We start from the raw sequence: 19144 nt of genomic DNA, 5'->3' as shown, positions 1-19144 counted from the left end.
TTTAAGGTCCTTGGCTTAGCTTTCAGCGCTTTCTCAACCCGACATTAAGCTACCGCCTCTGTCTTTACACAGCTCTTCACGTGGCAGCCCTTCACGTAATATACTTTCTATACCCCAAAATCTTCCTTTCTAGATGGAAAAAAGGGGTATTTACTGCTAACCCAGAACACCCCCGAAGAAATTGATGTCAAACTTCTGGTCTCCAGTAAGGAAATTCCTACCCTTTTACTTCTAAAGATGATCAAGTATATGTTCCTTTCCTGGCCTTTGCCATGATACACATATGACATTGTCGACATAGGTGAAAACACTACGACATCTGGCCCAAGTGGTCCTTGTGGGTAAAAGATGGGAAGCACAGCTGGGAGGTCTCTGCTTATATGTCACTTCCTTTAAGAAGTCTTCCTTGATGCCCTACACTAGGTAGGATACCTTCTTTAGCTCTATTTACTCCTGTAGTTCTCTAGCCTTACTTCTGTGCCTGTACTTGTCACATTGTTATAATTCCCTTTTTATCTCTAATCTCACCTAACCACGGTCCTTAAATGCAGGGCTTGATCTTTCAGTATTGTATCTCCAGCACCAAGAAGAATTCTGGTAAATAGTAGGCATTTAATAAATATTTATTAATAACAAGTAATTTAAGCCTGTGTTATATTATTCTTCAAAGTTTAAGCTAAATTCATATGAAAATAAAACTGAAGAAATAATAAACACAGCATTAATTACTGAAATTATGTGGTAAGTCCTATACAATACAATCTGAATTGAAATAAGCTTTATACAGTTTACCTAACTTTATATGAAATAGAGTCATCTGCATGGGAATTGGGAAATTTAAAGTAGTTCCTGCTTTATTGTTAAAAAAATTTGTTTCTAATGTTTCTGCTTAAAACTGAAATAAAACTGGAAAGCTGTTTAATAAAATGTATATTTTTGCATATCAAACCATTTACCTCTTTTATGTTCTTTAAATTTGATTCATTAGTGGAATTAGCAAGGTTCTGTGCTTTTCTCACCTCATTCAGTTTTATAATTAACCAATAAAGCTTATTAGCTTTTAAGGAAGTTTTAGGAGCATAAATTGATTTATGGGTACCATATGGTTACATCAAAGGATTTGGTTTTGTTTTAACCTGAAGGGGATTCTTAAGCTCTTTTTTTAAACTAGAAATTCATGTTCTTTCTACCAAGAAATAATATCTGAAATAGAGTGATTTGTTTTTAATACCAAGCTATCAGAATTGTTGATGAGATTCGAAAGATATCAGAATCTTGTAATTCATTTGGTTTAATACCTCTCATTTTGTAGATGGCTTAAATGTCCTCCCAAGGTTGTACAGCTAGTCAGTGTATATCCAAGATCAAAATTTTAGGTTTTCTATCCCAAGTCCAATGCCCTTTCACTAAAGCATATAAATTGAAGCCACTAGTAGGCTATAAAGTTATTTGCTGTGGGTTGTTCTGACTTCGTTGATTCACATAAGTATTCTTGCATCACATTAGTTCTTAAGAACTATATTAGGAGACTTTTTAAAATATATGTAATATACATTGATTGCATGAGCAGATTGATGTCAATGAAATCATTACGTTATGAAAGATAGGAGAAGAGACTCACCAAATCTTACATCATAAAAAATTTCAAATTTCACCTATTAAAATAAAAATGGAAGATAAAATTATACACAGTTTGGGGTGAGCTTGCTATGTGTAGTATTTTTAAATTTTACTTAATGCTGAGCTATTTTCAAGCAGCCTTTTCAGGTTGATCATGACCTCATGCAAGAACCATCTGTTCTATCTTTGAGTGTAGTTGTACTTGAATATCTTAAAAGTTGTTGCATTCTGTCCCCTTTGGGAACTTTAAATGCTTTTACAGTCTTACCATTGCTACTTAATATCACTTCAAAGGAAGGGCTGGTGCAAAGAAAGTGACAAGGAATGGGAAATAATAGATCGTGGAAATAGACATTTTAGATTAAGTGCATCCTTAAAACATGTTATGGGGAGTTCCCTGGTGGCCTCGTAGTTAGGATTCTGGGCTTTCACTGCCGTGGCCCAGGTTCAGTCCTTTAGTGGAAAACTGAGATCCCACAAGCCACACAGCACAGCCAAAAAAACCAAACACACACATGGTGTAATTTTTCATAAGATATTTCACATAATTTTACCCTTTCAGAACTATTGAGGTATTTGTTTAATATTCTGCTTTTACAAGTGATTTTCAAAAGGAGCACAAAGACCTTAGGTTGTAGATCTATTGAAGATAATCCTAAAATAGTATTTTAAAAGAATGCATTACATTTAGAATGCTTTGTAATTTTACATTAATATTTTTTGCATTTTACAACTGACTATAAGATAGCACCATAAATGAAGTAAATTAACTGGTAACAAACAGAAGTTATGTCACCCTTAAGGAAATTCACTGTCCATTACCAGAGAGATGAAGATTTTTAAATATGTTTTAGATTTTTAAATAATATCATTGTGGCTTCTATGGGGAGGATGATTGCGTGGGTGGCAAAAAGTAGAAGCAGAGAGGCCAGTTAGCAGACTTCAGGCACTAGAAGAGTATCTTTAGAAACGAGGATTTAGGATGTGTTTTGGAGACAGGGGACTTGTTGATCAAGTTGCTGTTAGAGAGTGAAGTAAAGAGAACAATCAAGAATGACTGCTAGGTTTCTGGCCTGAGCAACTGGATATTTGGCAATGACTAGGGATAGAACAGTTTTGAGGAGAGATGGTGGAATCAAGAATTACATGCATATTATGCATCTATGTAAAGTAGGAGATTAGATGTTCTTATCAAGAATTTGGAGAAGTTGTCAGATGATGAGGGATAAATATTAAAGAGGGAAAGTGAAGAGAAGTTTCTTCATTATAGAGTATTCAAAGGAGACTCACCTCTCTGACTCTAAAAATGATCTTCCTGTGAGTCTTTCTGTTAACTTTCTAGTTCTTATGCCTGCCACCAATCCTTTAAATAGTGTTGCTTGGCATAGTTCTAATCTATTATTTTTTAGTTAAGACTATATAAAGTCTTGCAGTTATTCAAGAAGGTCTAATGGAAATTCATTAACGGTAAGTTACCAAGAGAAAGAAAAAAAAAAAAAAGACTCATTGGGGCATGTTAGAGACAGAGGCTAGCTCCTAAAAATTGTCCCTTGGGTCCTATCATTCAGAGAAAACAGTGGAGAAAAGCACGTTTCACAATAGCAGCAATTCTTTCATGGTTATGAAAGAAACATAGCAGAGCATTACTACTTTATAGGAATATGCTTGGGGGACACGAGAGATTTTTTTTTTTTTTTTTTTTTTTTTTTTTTGCGGTACACGGGCCTCTCACTGTTGTGGCCTCTCCCATTGTGGAGCACAGGCTCCGGGCGCGCAGGCTCAGCGGCCATGGCTCACGGGCCCAGCTGCTCCGCGGCATGTGGGATCCTCCCGGACCGGGTCACGAACCCGTGTCCCCTGCATCGGCAGGCGGACTCTCAACCACTGCGCCACCAGGGAAGCCCCGACGCGAGAGATTTTTAACCTTTTTCAAATGCATTTCAGTAGATATATTGGGACTCTAGGTCAAGGTACCAAAGTAGTTTAAAAAGGAAGTGGATGAAGGTGGTCAGAGGTACAAACTTCCAGTTATAAAATAAATAAGTACTAAGGGTGTCGTGTACAGCATGATTAATATCATTAACATTGCTGTATGTTATATGTGAAAGTTGTTAGGAGAGCAAATCCTGAGTTCTCAACACAAGGAAAACATTTTTAAATTTTGTATCTTTATGGGATGATGGATGTGGTAAACTTACTGTAATCATTTCATGATGTACTTAAGTTAAATCATTATGTTGTACAACTGAACCTTAAGCAGTGCTGTATGTCAGTTGTATCTCATTAAAACTGGAAGAAAAAAATATGGTGACCAGGAAGACTGTCAATGAAAGAGACTTTTTTTCCCTAGAAAATGTCACATAACTAAGGAAAGTGGAGAAGAGAAAACCTTAGCTCAGAGATAGTAATTTTTACTTTCTGGGACCTAAATGATAATTTTGTTACAGACCTTTTTTTCTTTTTGCCTGCGTTTTTCATACTAGTTGTGCTTAAGCAGCCGTTGTTACAGTTTTGTAGTCTTTGCTCATATTATAATAAAGGAATAGCCAAAATAGATGTCCTAGGTACATATCTGTTCAGCTGCCAGTGCTAGTTGTTCTGTAACATAACCACAGATGCTCATTCTTTTTTATTTATTTATTTATTTGTTTATTTATTTATTTATTTATGTCTGCATTGGGTCTTTGTTGCTGCACGCGGGCTTTCTCTAGTTGCAGTGAGCGGGGGCTACTCTTCGTTGTGGTGCATGGGCTTCTCATTACGGTGGCTTCTCTTGTTGTGAAGCACGGGCTCTAGGTGTGCGGGCTTCAGTAGTTGTGGCACATGGGCTCAGTAGTTGTAGCTTGCGGGCTTTAGAGCGCAGGCTCAGTGGTTGTGGCACACGGGCTTAGTTGCTCCGCGGCATGTGGGATCTTCCCGGACCAGAGCTCGAACCTGTGTCCCCTGCATTGGCAGGTGGATTCTTTACCACTGCGCCACCAGGGAAGTCCTGGGATGCTCATTCTTTAAACCAGGTTTATTTCTGACAAAAGAAATTAAAATAACATGAATAAGTTTTAAATGTAATGATCATATTATATTAAAGACATTACTTATGGGCTTAGTTAAAAGCCCTCTTTGTCTTGCTTAAGGGATCCAATCTGTGGGAATCTTAAAATATTAATAGAATCAGTTTTGGGTTTATTTTTATTTTTCCAGGCATGGCTGCCCCAGTGAATAATATATTCCGTTAAGATCCTTAAAAATGTTCCAAATGTGCTTGAAATAGAGGACTACAGTTTTTTGTTTGTTTGTTTTGCGGTATGCGGGCCTCTCACTGTTGTGGCCTCTCCCGTTGCGGAGCACAGGCTCCGGACGCACAGGCTCAGCGGCCATGATTCACAGGCCCAGCCACTCTGTGGCATGTGGGAACTTCCCGGACCGGGGCACGAACCCGTGTCCCCTACTTCGGCAGGCGGACTCTCAACCACTGTGCCACCAGGGAAGCCCAGAGGACTACAATTTTTAAGATTGAGTCTACCTCATTAGTGTTTCTCCAATTTTTTTTTTCCATCACCCTCAGAAGGAATACAATGTACATCACAGTCCTATACATAAATATGTGTTTGTGTGTGCCATGGTAACACTGCACCATGCAACAGTCTTTATTCTTACTATTCACTTATATATGTGTAGTCAGCTTATGTAATGAAGCATTAGAGACATGGTAGGAAGGATTGAACTTTAGACATGGAAGGGCCAGAGAAAAGATGCGCCTTGCCTAAGACCACAGAACTCATTCCTAGGCATTCTGGAGGAAACCAGAAAAAATGAATCTCTTATCCTTAAAATAACATACTGAAGTCATATTTGATATTCAGGTACTCATGAATATGTAGAACATTGCTTTTTAATTGACCCATGAACTGTGTCCATATTTCATTACTTAATATTTAGGCAAGACATAAACCATCTAAAGATTTCTAGTTTATTTGCCCAACCCTTTATAGATAGGGCCACATTCTTTAGCTTTTTTTTTAAATTTGAAAAGTAATACAAGCATGTAGTTATTTTAAAAAATAAACAACACAAAGAGTAATTTTCCACATCTCTCAACTTAAGTCATCCCTAATAAATAACCTATTTTGTACCTGTTTTCATTTCAGAACTTGGAGATTATTTCATCAGTTCAGATAGATGCATCCATTTTTATTTGCTGCATCATCTATTCCATTGTTTGAATATACCATAATTTGCTTAAAGATATGTCTGTTGTGCTCATTTGGTTCTTCCCAGTGTCTATTATAAACAATGTTACAATGAATATAAATCTGTAAGCACTTAAGAGCATATCTTAAAGTAAATTCCTAGGAGAGCTATTGCTAAATCAGGAAGATGCCTGCATTTAAAAATTTGACAGCTAGCGTCAGGGTCAAATTTAAATGAACCAAGATCAGTTATAATAAGGTTCCTCCAGAGAGAAGTCGCTTAATTTCCTTCAGTAGCAACACATTCCAGTATCCAGAGTGAGTCACAAATAAAAGGAAACACAATTATCAATAAGAACTTCCCCCTCAAACTTTCTATTTCTGAATTTTATATGTTGTGGTGGTTAATACTTTATTTTTTTCTTTTCTTTTAAATTTATTTATTTACTTATTTTTGGCGGCGCTGGTCTTCGCTGCTGCACGCAGGCTTTCTCTAGTTGCAGCAAGCAGGGGCTACTCTTCATTGCCGTGCGCGGGCTTCCCACTGCGGTGGCTTCTCTCGTTGCGGAGCACGGGCTCTACAGTGCAGCCTCAGTAGTTGCGGCGCACGGGCTTAGTTGCTCCGCGGCTTGTGGGATCTTCCCGGACCAGGGCTCGAACCCGTGTCCCCTGCATTGGCAGGCGGATTCTTAACCACTGCGCCACCAGAGAAGTCCTAGTGGTTAACACTTTAAAAGGTTTGTTTCCCTTCATAATAATGCTTTAGGGAATACATGTGCCCCCAGCTCTTTTTCCAAAATTTACTACAACTTTTCACTAACAAAGAGGTAAAATCTTGACTCTGAATCCATGTCACGGTGCCACCCACGTTCAATCTGTGGGCCTTCTTGAGTGCAATAGACTATAGTAGCACTGGAACCCCATTACTACCTAATGCTTTCTTCCCTGTATTTAAATCTATAATTTTCCTTCTAAAGTGACATATCGGCAAATATTTGTGCAACTTTTCATAAAAATGAGTGCACAAAGTACTACTTAGAGTTACACTGACCACGTTTAAAATTAAGATTCAGAAAAGCTCCGAGAAAATGACAGATAGCCGCATTTCCAGCATTTATTTTCTTTGTAGCCATGTACAATTTGAAAACATTTGCTTTTACTATGGACCCTGTTAAAGGAACAGACAATACAGTTACATTTTATTTAGAATGGCTTTACATTGTGGTGATAGCTTTTTGTCTTAATGTCTTGTATCCTACCTTGTGTTTGTAGAGTGAATTAAGGTCATTATTCAGATGATACATAGTCAGACATTTACATAGACTGAATCTTCAATGCAAATGCTACATAATATTTTTTATCAAATAATAACAAAGGAAAAGAAAAACAGCTATAGATGTTTAATAAGGAAAAACTGGCGTGTAGAAAATACCAAAGCAGGTTACAATAGCAGGGTTTAAGCAAATTTTGTTTTTAAAATGTCATGTACATAGAAAAGAGTTTAACATCAGTTTTCTTTGGATAGTGGAACTATAGGTGATTTTAAAATATTTTTCTTTTAAAAGATTTTTTATTTTCCCACAGTGAACATGCATGACCTTGCAATTTAAAAAGCCAATGCTCTTTAAAAAAAAATAATAATAATGTATTCCTTCAACTCTTCCTTTTCTATCTCCCCCCTCCCTACTTTTCCATCAGTTTTCCTTCCTTAATCTTTTGTGTTTTTTTGTTTGTTTGTGTGTTTGCATTCTTCCTTGCTTTTGTCTTTTTGTTTTTCCTGATTATGATAGAGGACTAGTCCTATTCTCTCTTTAGGTATGTAAATCAAGGAGTGAATTCTCAAGAAGACAAATATGCATTACCACATCTGTGGATTTTCTACCCGTCTCTGCATTTGTTAGCTCTTATTAGGTGGGAGAAGCCAATTACCACCTTTTAAGATGGAGGTAATTTTTCCTTTTATTTTCCAAATTTCATGCAATACTAATGTGACCATGTGAAAAATTTTATTCTCAGCCACTGCTAAAGACTGCGTGGAAAAGAGGAAAGAATGAGGAGGGACAAGGCAGCCCTTGACATTGGTTACATTAGGTTTAAAAATAACTATTTTTCAGTACTATAGAGAAACATATTTGGTGACATGAGTGGATTTTAAGGACAAATTCAGCATGCTATAATCTGTTAATAACTTTTCATCTGTTAGTTGTATCAGTGTTTTTGAAGCCACTAAGTGTATTACCACCATTTTTAATGTTTCAGGTGTTCTTGATTCATTCCGAAGAGCTGACCAGTGGAAGAAATAAGAATACTCTTATTTATGAATCACCCCACAGTAGCTCAAAATACACTGTTTGAATTTCTGTTCTGAGCTTCTGTCTTTTAACAATCTTTTGAAAAGGGTGCCTCGAATAACAGCAGATAATCACCAGGATGGGAGTGAATGACTTGTGGCAGATTCTGGAGCCTGTTAAACAACACGTCCACTTGCACAGTCTTGGTGGGAAAACCATTGCGGTTGATCTGAGTCTCTGGGTATGTGAAGCACAGACAGTCAAAAAAATGATTGGGACGGTCATGAAGCCCCACCTCAGGTAGAGTAAACGTGCTCAGAATATAAATAGATGATTGCGTAAGCAGTGAGTGTCTTGGTTTTGTTTCCACTTCATTTCTTTTGTTGTTGCTGTTTTACATTTTGAGATTTTAAAATGTATCAACGTGTCTCGATCTGCCATCTCCATATTGATAACACAATTTGTACATCGTACCCTTTGAGCTTCAGACTCGTAATACTTGGCTGCCTATTTAACATATCCGCAAGGATGCTTCGATGACTAAAAGCCAGAAATTTGGGAGCCATTCTCCCCCTGTTTTGTCCTCCACACATCCAGTCCATCAGAAGTCTTGCCAGTTTTACTTCCAGAATATACCCTGCGTTCACAGACTTCTCTCGATGTCCAGAAGCACTGCCTCAGTGGATGCCAATATCTCTTATCTGCCCTGCTGAGATGAAATCTTCGCTAGTTTCCCTCCCTCCTCTCTTGGCCTCCTCCTCCAAACCAGCTTCCACATAGCAATTAGAATAATCATAAATCTTCTTTGCTAAAAGACACACAGTGGTCTCTCAGTCCAGTCTACTTAAAATAAAATCTTAACAAATAAAATGTTATTGCATATAACATTTTATATTAATGTTCTTGCCATTATGTCATACTGCTGTGTTGACTTCTGCTATCAATATATGATGATTAATGTATTATTAACTTCTATATTTCAGGAACCTATTTTTTCGTATCTCATATTTAACGCTAATGGATGTAAAACTGGTGTTCGTTATGGAAGGGGAACCCCCAAAGCTGAAAGCTGATGTCATAAGTAAGAGGAATCAGATTCGGTATGGATCTTCGACAAAAACACGGTCTCAGAAAACAGGGAGATCACATTTTAACTCAGTCTTAAAGGAGGTGAGCATTCAGATATGATCTAATAATTCTGATTTGAATTATAGAGTATACTTTACTCTGATAAAGTTTTTCGTTCAGTATCCTTAATACTTATTAACTTTACTGTGACTAGAAGGACAGTGTGAATAGAGAAGAGAGTTTAAGTTTTGGAGTGAAACTTACCTGCGTTCAGATTCTGACTAGCCATTAGAAACTCTGAGACAGTGGGCAAGATTTTTAACCTGTCTGCCTCGTTTTGTACTGTGTAAAATAGGATAGTAATACTTTACAGGGATATGGTAAAAATTAGAGAAAATATATCTAAAACAACCGGTACATAGTCAGGACTTAATATGTAACATTTTATGACATCTTCAGCACTTAAAGAATTCCCAGGATAGAGGTCTCATTAATTCATACTTTACTCATTCAGGATTAATGAGAGTTCATAGACAGAATACGTATTTGGCTTCCTTTAGGGCTTTGTAATTTTAAAAAGTACTCAGTTATATTTTAGTATATTTATACGTTATAAAATATATATTTTTATAAAAATTTAAAAAGAAGAGAAATCTATAATACGATAAAGTAAGTAAAACAATAGGAAGCTATTATTATCTTGTCTCTTTATTTTTTTATTTTTAGCTGCGTTGGGTATTCGTTGCTGCGCGGGAGCTTTCTCTAGTTGCTGCGAGCTGGGACTACTCTTCCTTGCAGTGTGTGGGCTTCTCATTGCAGTGGCTTCTCTTGTTGTGGACCACGAGTTCTAGGCACACGGGCTTCAGTAGTTGTGGCTCGCGGGCTCTAGAGCACAGGCTCATTAGTTGTGGTGCACGGGCTTAGTTGCTCTGTGCCATGTGAGATCTTTCCCGACCAGGGCTCAAACCCGTGTCCCCTGCATTGGCAGGAGGATTCTTAACCACTGCGCCACCAGGGAAGTCCCCTGTCTCTTTTTTAAGGGTATATGTTTTTAAAAATTGCAGTAATCACGCACAAATAATTTTTATCTGGAGTTTTCACTTAACATACCCATGTTTCCCTGTTGCCATATTCTATTCAAAATCATTACTTTAATGATGGTACAACATGTATGAAGGTATGAAATCATTCCCCATGATTGTATATTGTATTGTATACTGTTTGCTTTTTAGTTCTTCTCTATTATACAGGAAATTATGATGAACATTTTTTTGTAAGCATAGCTTTTTCTTGTGATTTTAAGATAAAATTACCCAAAGTGGGATTGATAGACCAAAGTTTTGGAGTGATTTTATAACTCTTGCCAATTACTTTCTACCAGTACAGGTATGAAATAGGCAATTTCATTGCACCCACAAGATTATTGGATATTAGGAGGTTTATCTTTGTACTATTTAGTATGGAAAATCGAAGACATTTCTTTGTTTATATAATATGTATAAATACATATAATACATATTTAATATGTATTGTTCTTTTAATGGTGAGGTTAAACATTTAACTTAGTTTTAGTCTCTCTCTGGGTAATGACCATCATATCCTTTCCCCACTTACCTTTTGAGGTTTTACTTTTTCTTTTGTTCATATTCTTTATATACTAAGGAAGTAAACCTTTTATCTTATTTGCTTTGAGTTCCTATCCCTGTTTTTCTTTTTAATTGTTGTTTAAAATTTTAATTTCTTTTAAAAGGTATTGCATAAATTAAAAAGCATTTTTCTCCAGAAATTCTATTTTCTATTTTTATGTGATTAAAAATAATAATTTTCAGTTAGTGACTATTCTACCTTAATGACTATCAGTAATTGAAGAAAATATCTGTACTGAATTCTAATTATTTCTTGTGTAATCAGTTCCTGGAAATATCTATGGTTTACATACTTAAGGCATTAAATACCCAGTATAACGCAAAAAGATGTTTTATGTTCTTTTGAGAAAATTGCTCTATGCCTATTTCTTTATTTCTCTAATTGTGGTGTTCTTAGGCATTTTGTATTGGTTCAGTGTTGCCTGCCCATTAATCATTATCATATTTTTGTACACTCAGTCACTAAGCCTTACATTCTCCTAATCTACTGCCATTTTTAGTTACAAGCCTGAAAAGCACACATTAGTCCTCCAACACAACCTCCAGCCCATGTGATAGAGACTTAGGGTAGAGAAAATTGCAACCAACCTCATCACAAATTCTGTGCTGGTTTTTGAAAAGAGTTGGAACAGAATCTGAAATGACTTTTAAACTCTTGTTGTTTTTTATGAAAGGATACTTTTTATATATGGGTAAATTAGAAACAACTATGGTGTTGCAGTAAAGCAGCACCTATAACAAAACTGTCTCTCTGAAGTCACCCAGCCAGAGTTCTGAAAAGCACCTTTTTTTTTTGACATAGTACTTTGTCCTTCTGAACCTTGTCCGCCTTGGGCGACATCTGGCAGAGGTTTTTATTACATCATATAGCATGCAAACAATTAGTCAGTTAAAGCAAAAGAGATGATCTTTTTTCTGTCTCTAGAAACTAGGTAAATAGCCTCTTTTCCTCACCATATCCAGTATTCCTCAGTGATAGAATGAGAGTATCACATATGACAAGAAAGAATGCACTAGGCTGTAAAGCTAAACTATAAGCTACTCAGCTGGGTTAAATTCATAACGCCAAGAAAACCGCAAATTGATATAAACATCCTGTACAGACATTTGACTTACTAGGAGCACTCCAACAACGGGCCCCTGGGTGGCTCCCCGTAATGTGAGAGTTTCATCGTATAGGGGAGGTGATAAGAAGTGAACTTTAAGGCCTCAAGCCAAAATTGTGTAATAGCGTCTTCTTTGGAAGAGCTCATATTGGGAGGACCATCATGTGAGAAGGATTGCTGTAGTTTTACAGATGTAAATGTTAATGTGATTAATTATTATTATGTCAAGATATTTCCAGACTCTTGAGATAATAGCATTGAACAAAACAATGAAAATTGCATATTCATTACTTTTAAAAGTACTTTTTAAATTAATTTTTTAATCGAATATGGATTACTTTTTAATTGACATTAAAATTTTTAGCTTTTCCATACAGAAAATTTTAAACGAATACAAAAGTAGCCCATCACCAATCTTTAACAATTATCAACTCTTGACCAATTTTGTTTCATCTATACTCCCACCCACTCCTCTACTCCCACATTTTTTTTTTTTAACATCTGTATTGGAGTATAATTGCTTTACAATGGTGTGTTATTTTCTGCTTTATAACAAAGTGAATCAGCTCTACATATACATATATCCCCATATCTCCTCCCTCTTGCATCTCCCTCCCACCTTCCCTATCCCACCCCTATAGGTGGTCACAAACCACTTGAGCTGATCTCCCTGTGCTATGCGGCTGCTTCCCACTAGCTATCTATTTTACATTTGGTAGTGTATATATGTCCATGCCACTGTCTCACTTGATCCCAGCTTGCCCTTCCCACTCCCCGGGTCCTCAAGTCCATCCTCTACGTCTGCGTCTTTATTCCTGTCCTGCCCCTAGGTTCTTCAGAACCATTTCTTTTTTTTAGATTCCATATATATATGTTAGCATGCAGTGTTTGTTTTTCTCTTTCTGACTTACTTCACTCTGTATGACAGTCTCTAGGTCCATCCACTTTACTACAAATAACTCAATTTCATTTCTTTATATGGATAATATTCCATTGTATATATGTGCCACATCTTCTTGATACATTCATCTCTCATTGGACACTTAGGTTGCTTCCATGTCCTGGCTATTGTAAATAGAGCTGCAATGAACATTGTGGTACATGACTCTTTTTGAATTATGGTTTTCTCAGGGTATATGCCCAGTAGTGGGATTGCTGGGTTGTATGGTAGTTCTATTCTTTAAGGAACCTCCATACTGTTCTCCATATTGGCTGTATCAATTTACATTCCCACCAACAGTGCAAGAGGGTTCCCTTTTCACCACACCCTCTCCAGCATTTATTGTTTGTAGATTTTTTGATGATGGCCATTCTGACTGGTGTGAGGTGATACCTCATTATAGTTTTTGTTTGTTTGTTTGTTTGTTTTTTTGCGGTACGCGGGCCTCTCACTGCTGTGGCCTCTCCCGTTGCGGAGCACAGGCTCCGGACGCGGAGGCTCAGCGGCCGTGGCTCACGGGCCCAGCCGCTCCGCGGCATGTGGGATCTTCCCAGACCGGGGCACGAACCCGTGTCCCCTGCGTCGGCAGGCGGACTCTCAACCACTGCGCCACCAGGGAAGCCCCTCATTATAGTTTTGATTTGCATTTCTCTAATGATTAGTGATGTTAAGCATCCTTTCATGTGTTTGTTGGCAATCTGTATATCTTCTTTGGAGAAATGTCTATTTAGGTCTTCTGCCCATTTTTGGATTGGATTATTTGTTTTTTTCATGAGCTGCATGAGCTGCTTGCAAATTTTGGAGATGAATCCTTTGTCAGCTGCTTCGTTTGCAAATATTTTCTCCCTTTCTGAGGGTTGTCTTTTCGTCTTGTTTTTGGTTTCCTTTGCTGTGCAAAAGCTTTTAAGTTCCATTAGGTCCCATTTGTTTAATTTTGTTTTTATTTCCATTTCTCTAGGAGGTCCTACATTATTCTGAAGCAAATCCCAGACATAATATTGTTTTAGTATTTCAGTACCTTTCTCTAAAAGATAGGGGCTCTTAAAAAATGAAAACATAACCACAATATAATTTTTATTATTGTATCTAAAAGTTGAATACTAATACTTTGCCATTAAGTATTCAGTGCTCAAGTTTCCAGTTGTTTCTTAAATGTAATAAGTTTTAAAACACCTAAACAGCTACTATTAATATTTGTGATATAGAAGTAAGTCAAACACTGAAAAAAGCAGCAATACAAATGTTCTTATATTTGTTGCACCTACTTTTTCTTTTCAGTGTCTTGACATGCTGGAATGCTTAGGAATTCCCTGGGTCCAGGCTGCTGGAGAAGCTGAAGCCATGTGTGCTTACCTCAATGCCAGTGGTTATGTAGATGGCTGCCTCACCAACGATGGCGATGCTTTCCTTTATGGGGCCCAAACTGTTTATAGAAATTTCACTATGAATACCAAGGTATTTTTTCTTTCTCTTTTTCAGCATTTGTTTTACACACTACTTTTTTTAAAGGGATTAATTCTTGGCACTTAGCAATCGCTAAGTAAAATGTTTACTGTTACTAAAAATATCAGTGCCACATAGTTCATTCTCTTTGAAATATGGATTTCTCTCCTAAGGGCTTGACTTGTTTCACAAGGTTTAATTCTAAATCAGTTTCAACTATATATTATAAAATTGCATACACTATGTATTGCCTTGACCCAGAATTTGCACTTTTAGTAAGCCTCAAAAACACCTCCAAATATGCAAGGAGAGATATACAAGGATGTTAACTGCAGCATTGTCACTAATTACAAAAATTTGGCAAACACCCAAATGCCCATTGATAGAGAATGGCTAAATACAGCCACAGTTCTCATGGAGGGAGGTAATACATGGGACATTTTGCTTGTAATTATTCAAAGTTGGGCAAGGGAGACTGTGGACCTTTGGTGGATTAGAGCCAGGGAGACTAAACCTCTTGCCAAAAAAATTCTGTTATCTTTCTGAAAATGCTCCCAGTATTCCCATTGAGAAACACTGCCTTAGAGTCCGTCTAATGTAAGCAATCATTAAAAAGGTATGTATTATTGATATTAAAGATATCCAGTTATATTAGTGGGCAAGAAATATTGCAAAATAGTATTTTTATATAATCCTATTTTTACTTAAAAATAGAGTAATAAATATTTGTATGTATGTGTCAAAGAACATGTTTCTTAGAAGGATATGCCTGATGCTGTTAATGATAGTTAACTTCTGATGATGTAATTACAATAATATACAGTTTCTATAATATACATTTTACAGTGCTTAATTGTACAAGATGAAAATCTACTTTTGTAGACACCAGAAAACAATAAAGAGGAAAAAATGACTACTATAGTAAATTTTTTAAAGCCATTTTTGAAACTATGACTTTATTTCCAGATATTGAAGTGTTAGATTTTATGAAGATTCTGGTGATCAGGATAATTTTAAACTTTTAGGAATAAACATTTAGAGACAGCTTTGACAAATTATTTTTATAATGTTGTTTTTGTTTAGATTTTTGAAGATGAAACTGAATCTGTTCTTTCTTCTAGGACCCACATGTTGACTGTTATACAATGTCATACATCAAGAGTAAACTAGGTTTGGATAGAAATGCTCTGGTTGGGCTAGCAATACTACTTGGCTGTGATTATCTTCCAAAGGTATGCTGAAATTGCCATATTTATTTACTATTCATAATGGGGTTTTTTTGATACCTTACATGCTGCATAAATATGAATACAATATCATTTTATATAATTAAGAACCTAATTTAGAATATAGGTGTAATAAACTATTCAGTAACTAAAATAATCAGCATTTCAAGTGGCATTAAACAGCTTGCTCATCATGATACTGAATGTTATAAATGAGAATAGAATCATAACTAGTACCACAGCTTAAATCTCAGTAAACCATTCCTCTAAGAGATTCACATTCACGTTTGACTATCCTTTTAGAGAAATGTAGGAATTACTCTTTCCTTGTCTTGTGCCAGTATTAGTTTCTATCACTGTCGTCTGAGTTTTGCATCTCCATTTTAGCTATTTGTGCACATGCTCAGTGTTATTGTTACTGTTGCTACGCAACATGATTATTGGGTTAAGCCATTCATCCTTCCGTGCCTCTTAGCATTGCACTGAGTTTTGCTCATGAAAACCTTTTATTTTATATCTTAAGATACACAATATAGGGCTTCCCTGGTGGCGCAGTGGTTGAGAGTCTGCCTGCCGATGAAGGGGACACGGGTTCGTGCCCCGGTCCGGGAAGATCCCACATGCCGCGGAGCGGCTGGGCCCGTGAGCCATGGCCACTGAGCCTGCGCGTCCGGAGCCTGTGCTCCGCAACAGGAGAGGCCACAGCAGTGAGAGGCCCGCGTACCGCAAAAAAGAAACAAAAAAAACAAGAACAAAAAAAAAGATACACAATATAGTTCTCTGTAACAGGTATAATAGGTGAGGGATGAATTAAGAATTACCATGATAACCACATTCATAAATATGATGTTTAAATATATAAAATGACTTGTATTGTAGCTCCTACTATTTTTATATAGTCCTGTTATTATGTCCCTGCTGATCATCTTTGTATCCTTACTAAACCCCTCATTATACTATAGACTCTATCCCCAAGAGAAGTCTAAAGAAGGATGACATACAATTTTTTTTCACTAGAGCTTGGGAGAGGAAAAAATAGTAGGATACTAAAATTATTAACTGTAATTTCTAATCTGTGTCACCAGTGACCAAATAGAGAAATCAACAATTTTTTTTAACTAGTAAAAAAAGAAAACAGGAGGAAAAGAACTGTTAAACAACATAGAAAATAATTATTATAGTTCTCATTCTGAAATAGATTTGTTTCCCATATGTAATTGTATCATAATTAAAGTCTAAAAACAGCTCAGTGTTGAATATAAGAAAAACTTTGCAAACTTGAACTCACAGAAACCAATTTTAGCTGCAGTGGTATTATACACTAGCCTTACCTATTTTGATTTTTTGTTTCTTTGCAACCAAAACTGCTATCTATTTATATCATTGTACTTATTGATCTTTAAGACTCTACTATCATGATCTGCTTAAAAAAATTTAATATATAACTAAATGCTAATACATGAAGGGTGACATACAAAATATCCAGCAACTGTTTTACTAAAGACATAGGCTGTAGAGATGGAAAATGCTTCTGGATACCCTCTGTTGTGCTATGTGTTACCCTTTTAGCTGAATCCTGAGTGTAGGTGGGTTGGAAAGGGAATTCATTTTAAGGGAGAGACCCCTTTGCTGGCAGGCGCTCAGGGTACATGGGCATTGGCTATTTACTAACAAGTTTAGAAGTATTTTAACACTGGTATGTCTCTCCTGATGCATATCAGCTAAAGAACAGCCTTGCTTACAAAGACATATTAATAAACTGTTATAGGAACTGGGAGACTCAGTGTAAACCAGAAGTTGTCATGTGAATATACATTTATTTATATATTTTTTGTGTAGGAAACTTATGCTTATTTTAATTTTCTTAAGTTATTAAGTTCAAGAGTTAACTTGGAATTCTCCTTTGTTCTCTTTGGTTGTTTGGATCTTTAAATATTATATGTTCGTATAATCAAATGAACATGCCTTTTCCTGATTACGAATATAACAGAAAGTTAGGTCAAATTAAAATACTATCAAAATAATTAACATAGAAAATGAAAGCCCTCTAAAATTCTGTTCCTCCCTCTCCTAAAATAAACAGTCAGTGGTTTTTTTGTTTGCATAAGTTAACAATATAATTGTTATTTAACTTACAAACCTAAATCATACTGTATGCTATTCTGCAATTTTCATTTTACACGTAACAATGTGTCTTGCACACAGTTACCTCATTCTTTGAGCTACACAATCTTATATTGAATGGACATCTCACCCTTCATTTATCTATTCCCTAGTGATTAACGTTTGAACTTCTTTTCCCACTTTCTGAAAGGGAGTCCCTGGAGTTGGAAAAGAGCAAGCATTAAAACTTATAAAGATTTTGAAAGGACAAAGTTTACTTCAGAGGTAACTAAAAATTACTTTTTCTTGTGACATTAGTCTTTTATTCTTGTTGAACTTAATAGTGAATACAAAAAGTATTGTGCTTTCCAAAAAAAGGTTTTGTATTTTTGAGATGATCTGTATTTTTATTTAAAATCAGTTATTTTATTTATTCAGAAGTTTTCCAAAGAAAGCGGAAAAGTATATGTCCTAAGCCATATTTTGTTTTTTTCAATATTATTAGCTCATTACAAACACAAGTAGTAAGATATCAAATGCGTTTATTTATAACCATGGGCATTTGCCACAGGCTATTTTAGACTATTTCATCAACAAATAAAGATAAACTAACATTAAATTAATTTTATATTTTAAATTACTTTTTATATAAATATTTTGATACTATATTTTTCTATAAATGAAATGCCTGACATGTTGCAAATATTTAATAACACTTGATCAAAAATTTTTCTTGACTGCCCTTTGTTCTATAGCCACAAATTTAGTAATACGTTAACTCTAATGAATTAACTGTACAATCTGAGGATTCAAGACAGGATACAGAGTATATTAAAGTTTACAAACTGTGCTATTTAGTTTTGAAAGCATGTCAGTTATATTTACTTGATGAGGGCAGAGTTTTATAAAAATTAATATTTATGATGATAAAGTATAGAATGAATAAAAAGGAAAGGAACTAGGACTCTGGGAGACTTAAAATAGTCCTTGCCTCCAGTAGTTATGAGATAGTGAGTACATGAAAGGAAACATTAAGTGGTAGAAATGAAGAAGGGGTGACCATGAGAAGGATTTCAAATAGTCATGCTCTTTCTTTTAGTGCTTCTCTTTCAGCTGTAAAGCTACTGATAGATCTAAGACTTTAATGAACTTCTTATTAACATCAGTGATTACTGTTTTCCAAAGCAAAAAAGCAAAGGTATACTTTGGCTTGGGGGTGAGTTAAGGAATCATTTGGAAATTGTGAAGAATAAAATAAGGAAAAGCAAGCAAATGTGGCACCTGGCTAACTACAAATCATTCTTATTGAGACAGTTTCAGCAAATATGTACTTTTGGCAACATTTTATAAAATGTTTGCCTTCACGCTTGAAAATAATGAGATTACATTTTGTTATAATTATCTGTCATTCCAATTTTTATTAATTTAGACTAAACTTCCCCCTAGTTATTTTTAATTTTTTATGTTTTTATGTCCCCAGACTGGGACAGCAACTTTACCGCCAAAGGAAAAAT

The 19144-nt window shown here is 35.8% G+C and overlaps 1 protein-coding gene across 2 annotated transcripts in view; it reads left to right on the top strand.

Annotated features, from left to right (window-relative positions):
* The window catches only part of GEN1 (GEN1 Holliday junction 5' flap endonuclease), a 32909-nt gene that overhangs the window by 1013 nt on the left and 12752 nt on the right, over window positions 1-19144 (top strand). The window contains exons 2-7 of one of the 2 annotated variants that reach the window (XM_030858354.3): window positions 7623-7753; window positions 8206-8398; window positions 9082-9268; window positions 14137-14313; window positions 15423-15533; window positions 17842-17915. In XM_030858354.3, coding sequence (XP_030714214.1) covers window positions 8238-8398; window positions 9082-9268; window positions 14137-14313; window positions 15423-15533; window positions 17842-17915 — 710 coding nt within the window. In that variant the 5' untranslated portion in view covers window positions 7623-7753; window positions 8206-8237. The remainder of the gene's footprint in view (window positions 1-7622; window positions 7754-8205; window positions 8399-9081; window positions 9269-14136; window positions 14314-15422; window positions 15534-17841; window positions 17916-19144) is intronic. The other variant, XM_030858353.3, reaches the window with a different exon arrangement.

This window comes from Globicephala melas, chromosome 12, assembly GCF_963455315.2.
Source record: "Globicephala melas chromosome 12, mGloMel1.2, whole genome shotgun sequence".
In the NCBI taxonomy this organism is placed as follows: domain Eukaryota; kingdom Metazoa; phylum Chordata; class Mammalia; order Artiodactyla; family Delphinidae; genus Globicephala; species Globicephala melas.
The sequence above is the reverse complement of the archived record's forward strand: the minus strand, read 5'-3'. Positions and strand labels throughout refer to the sequence as shown.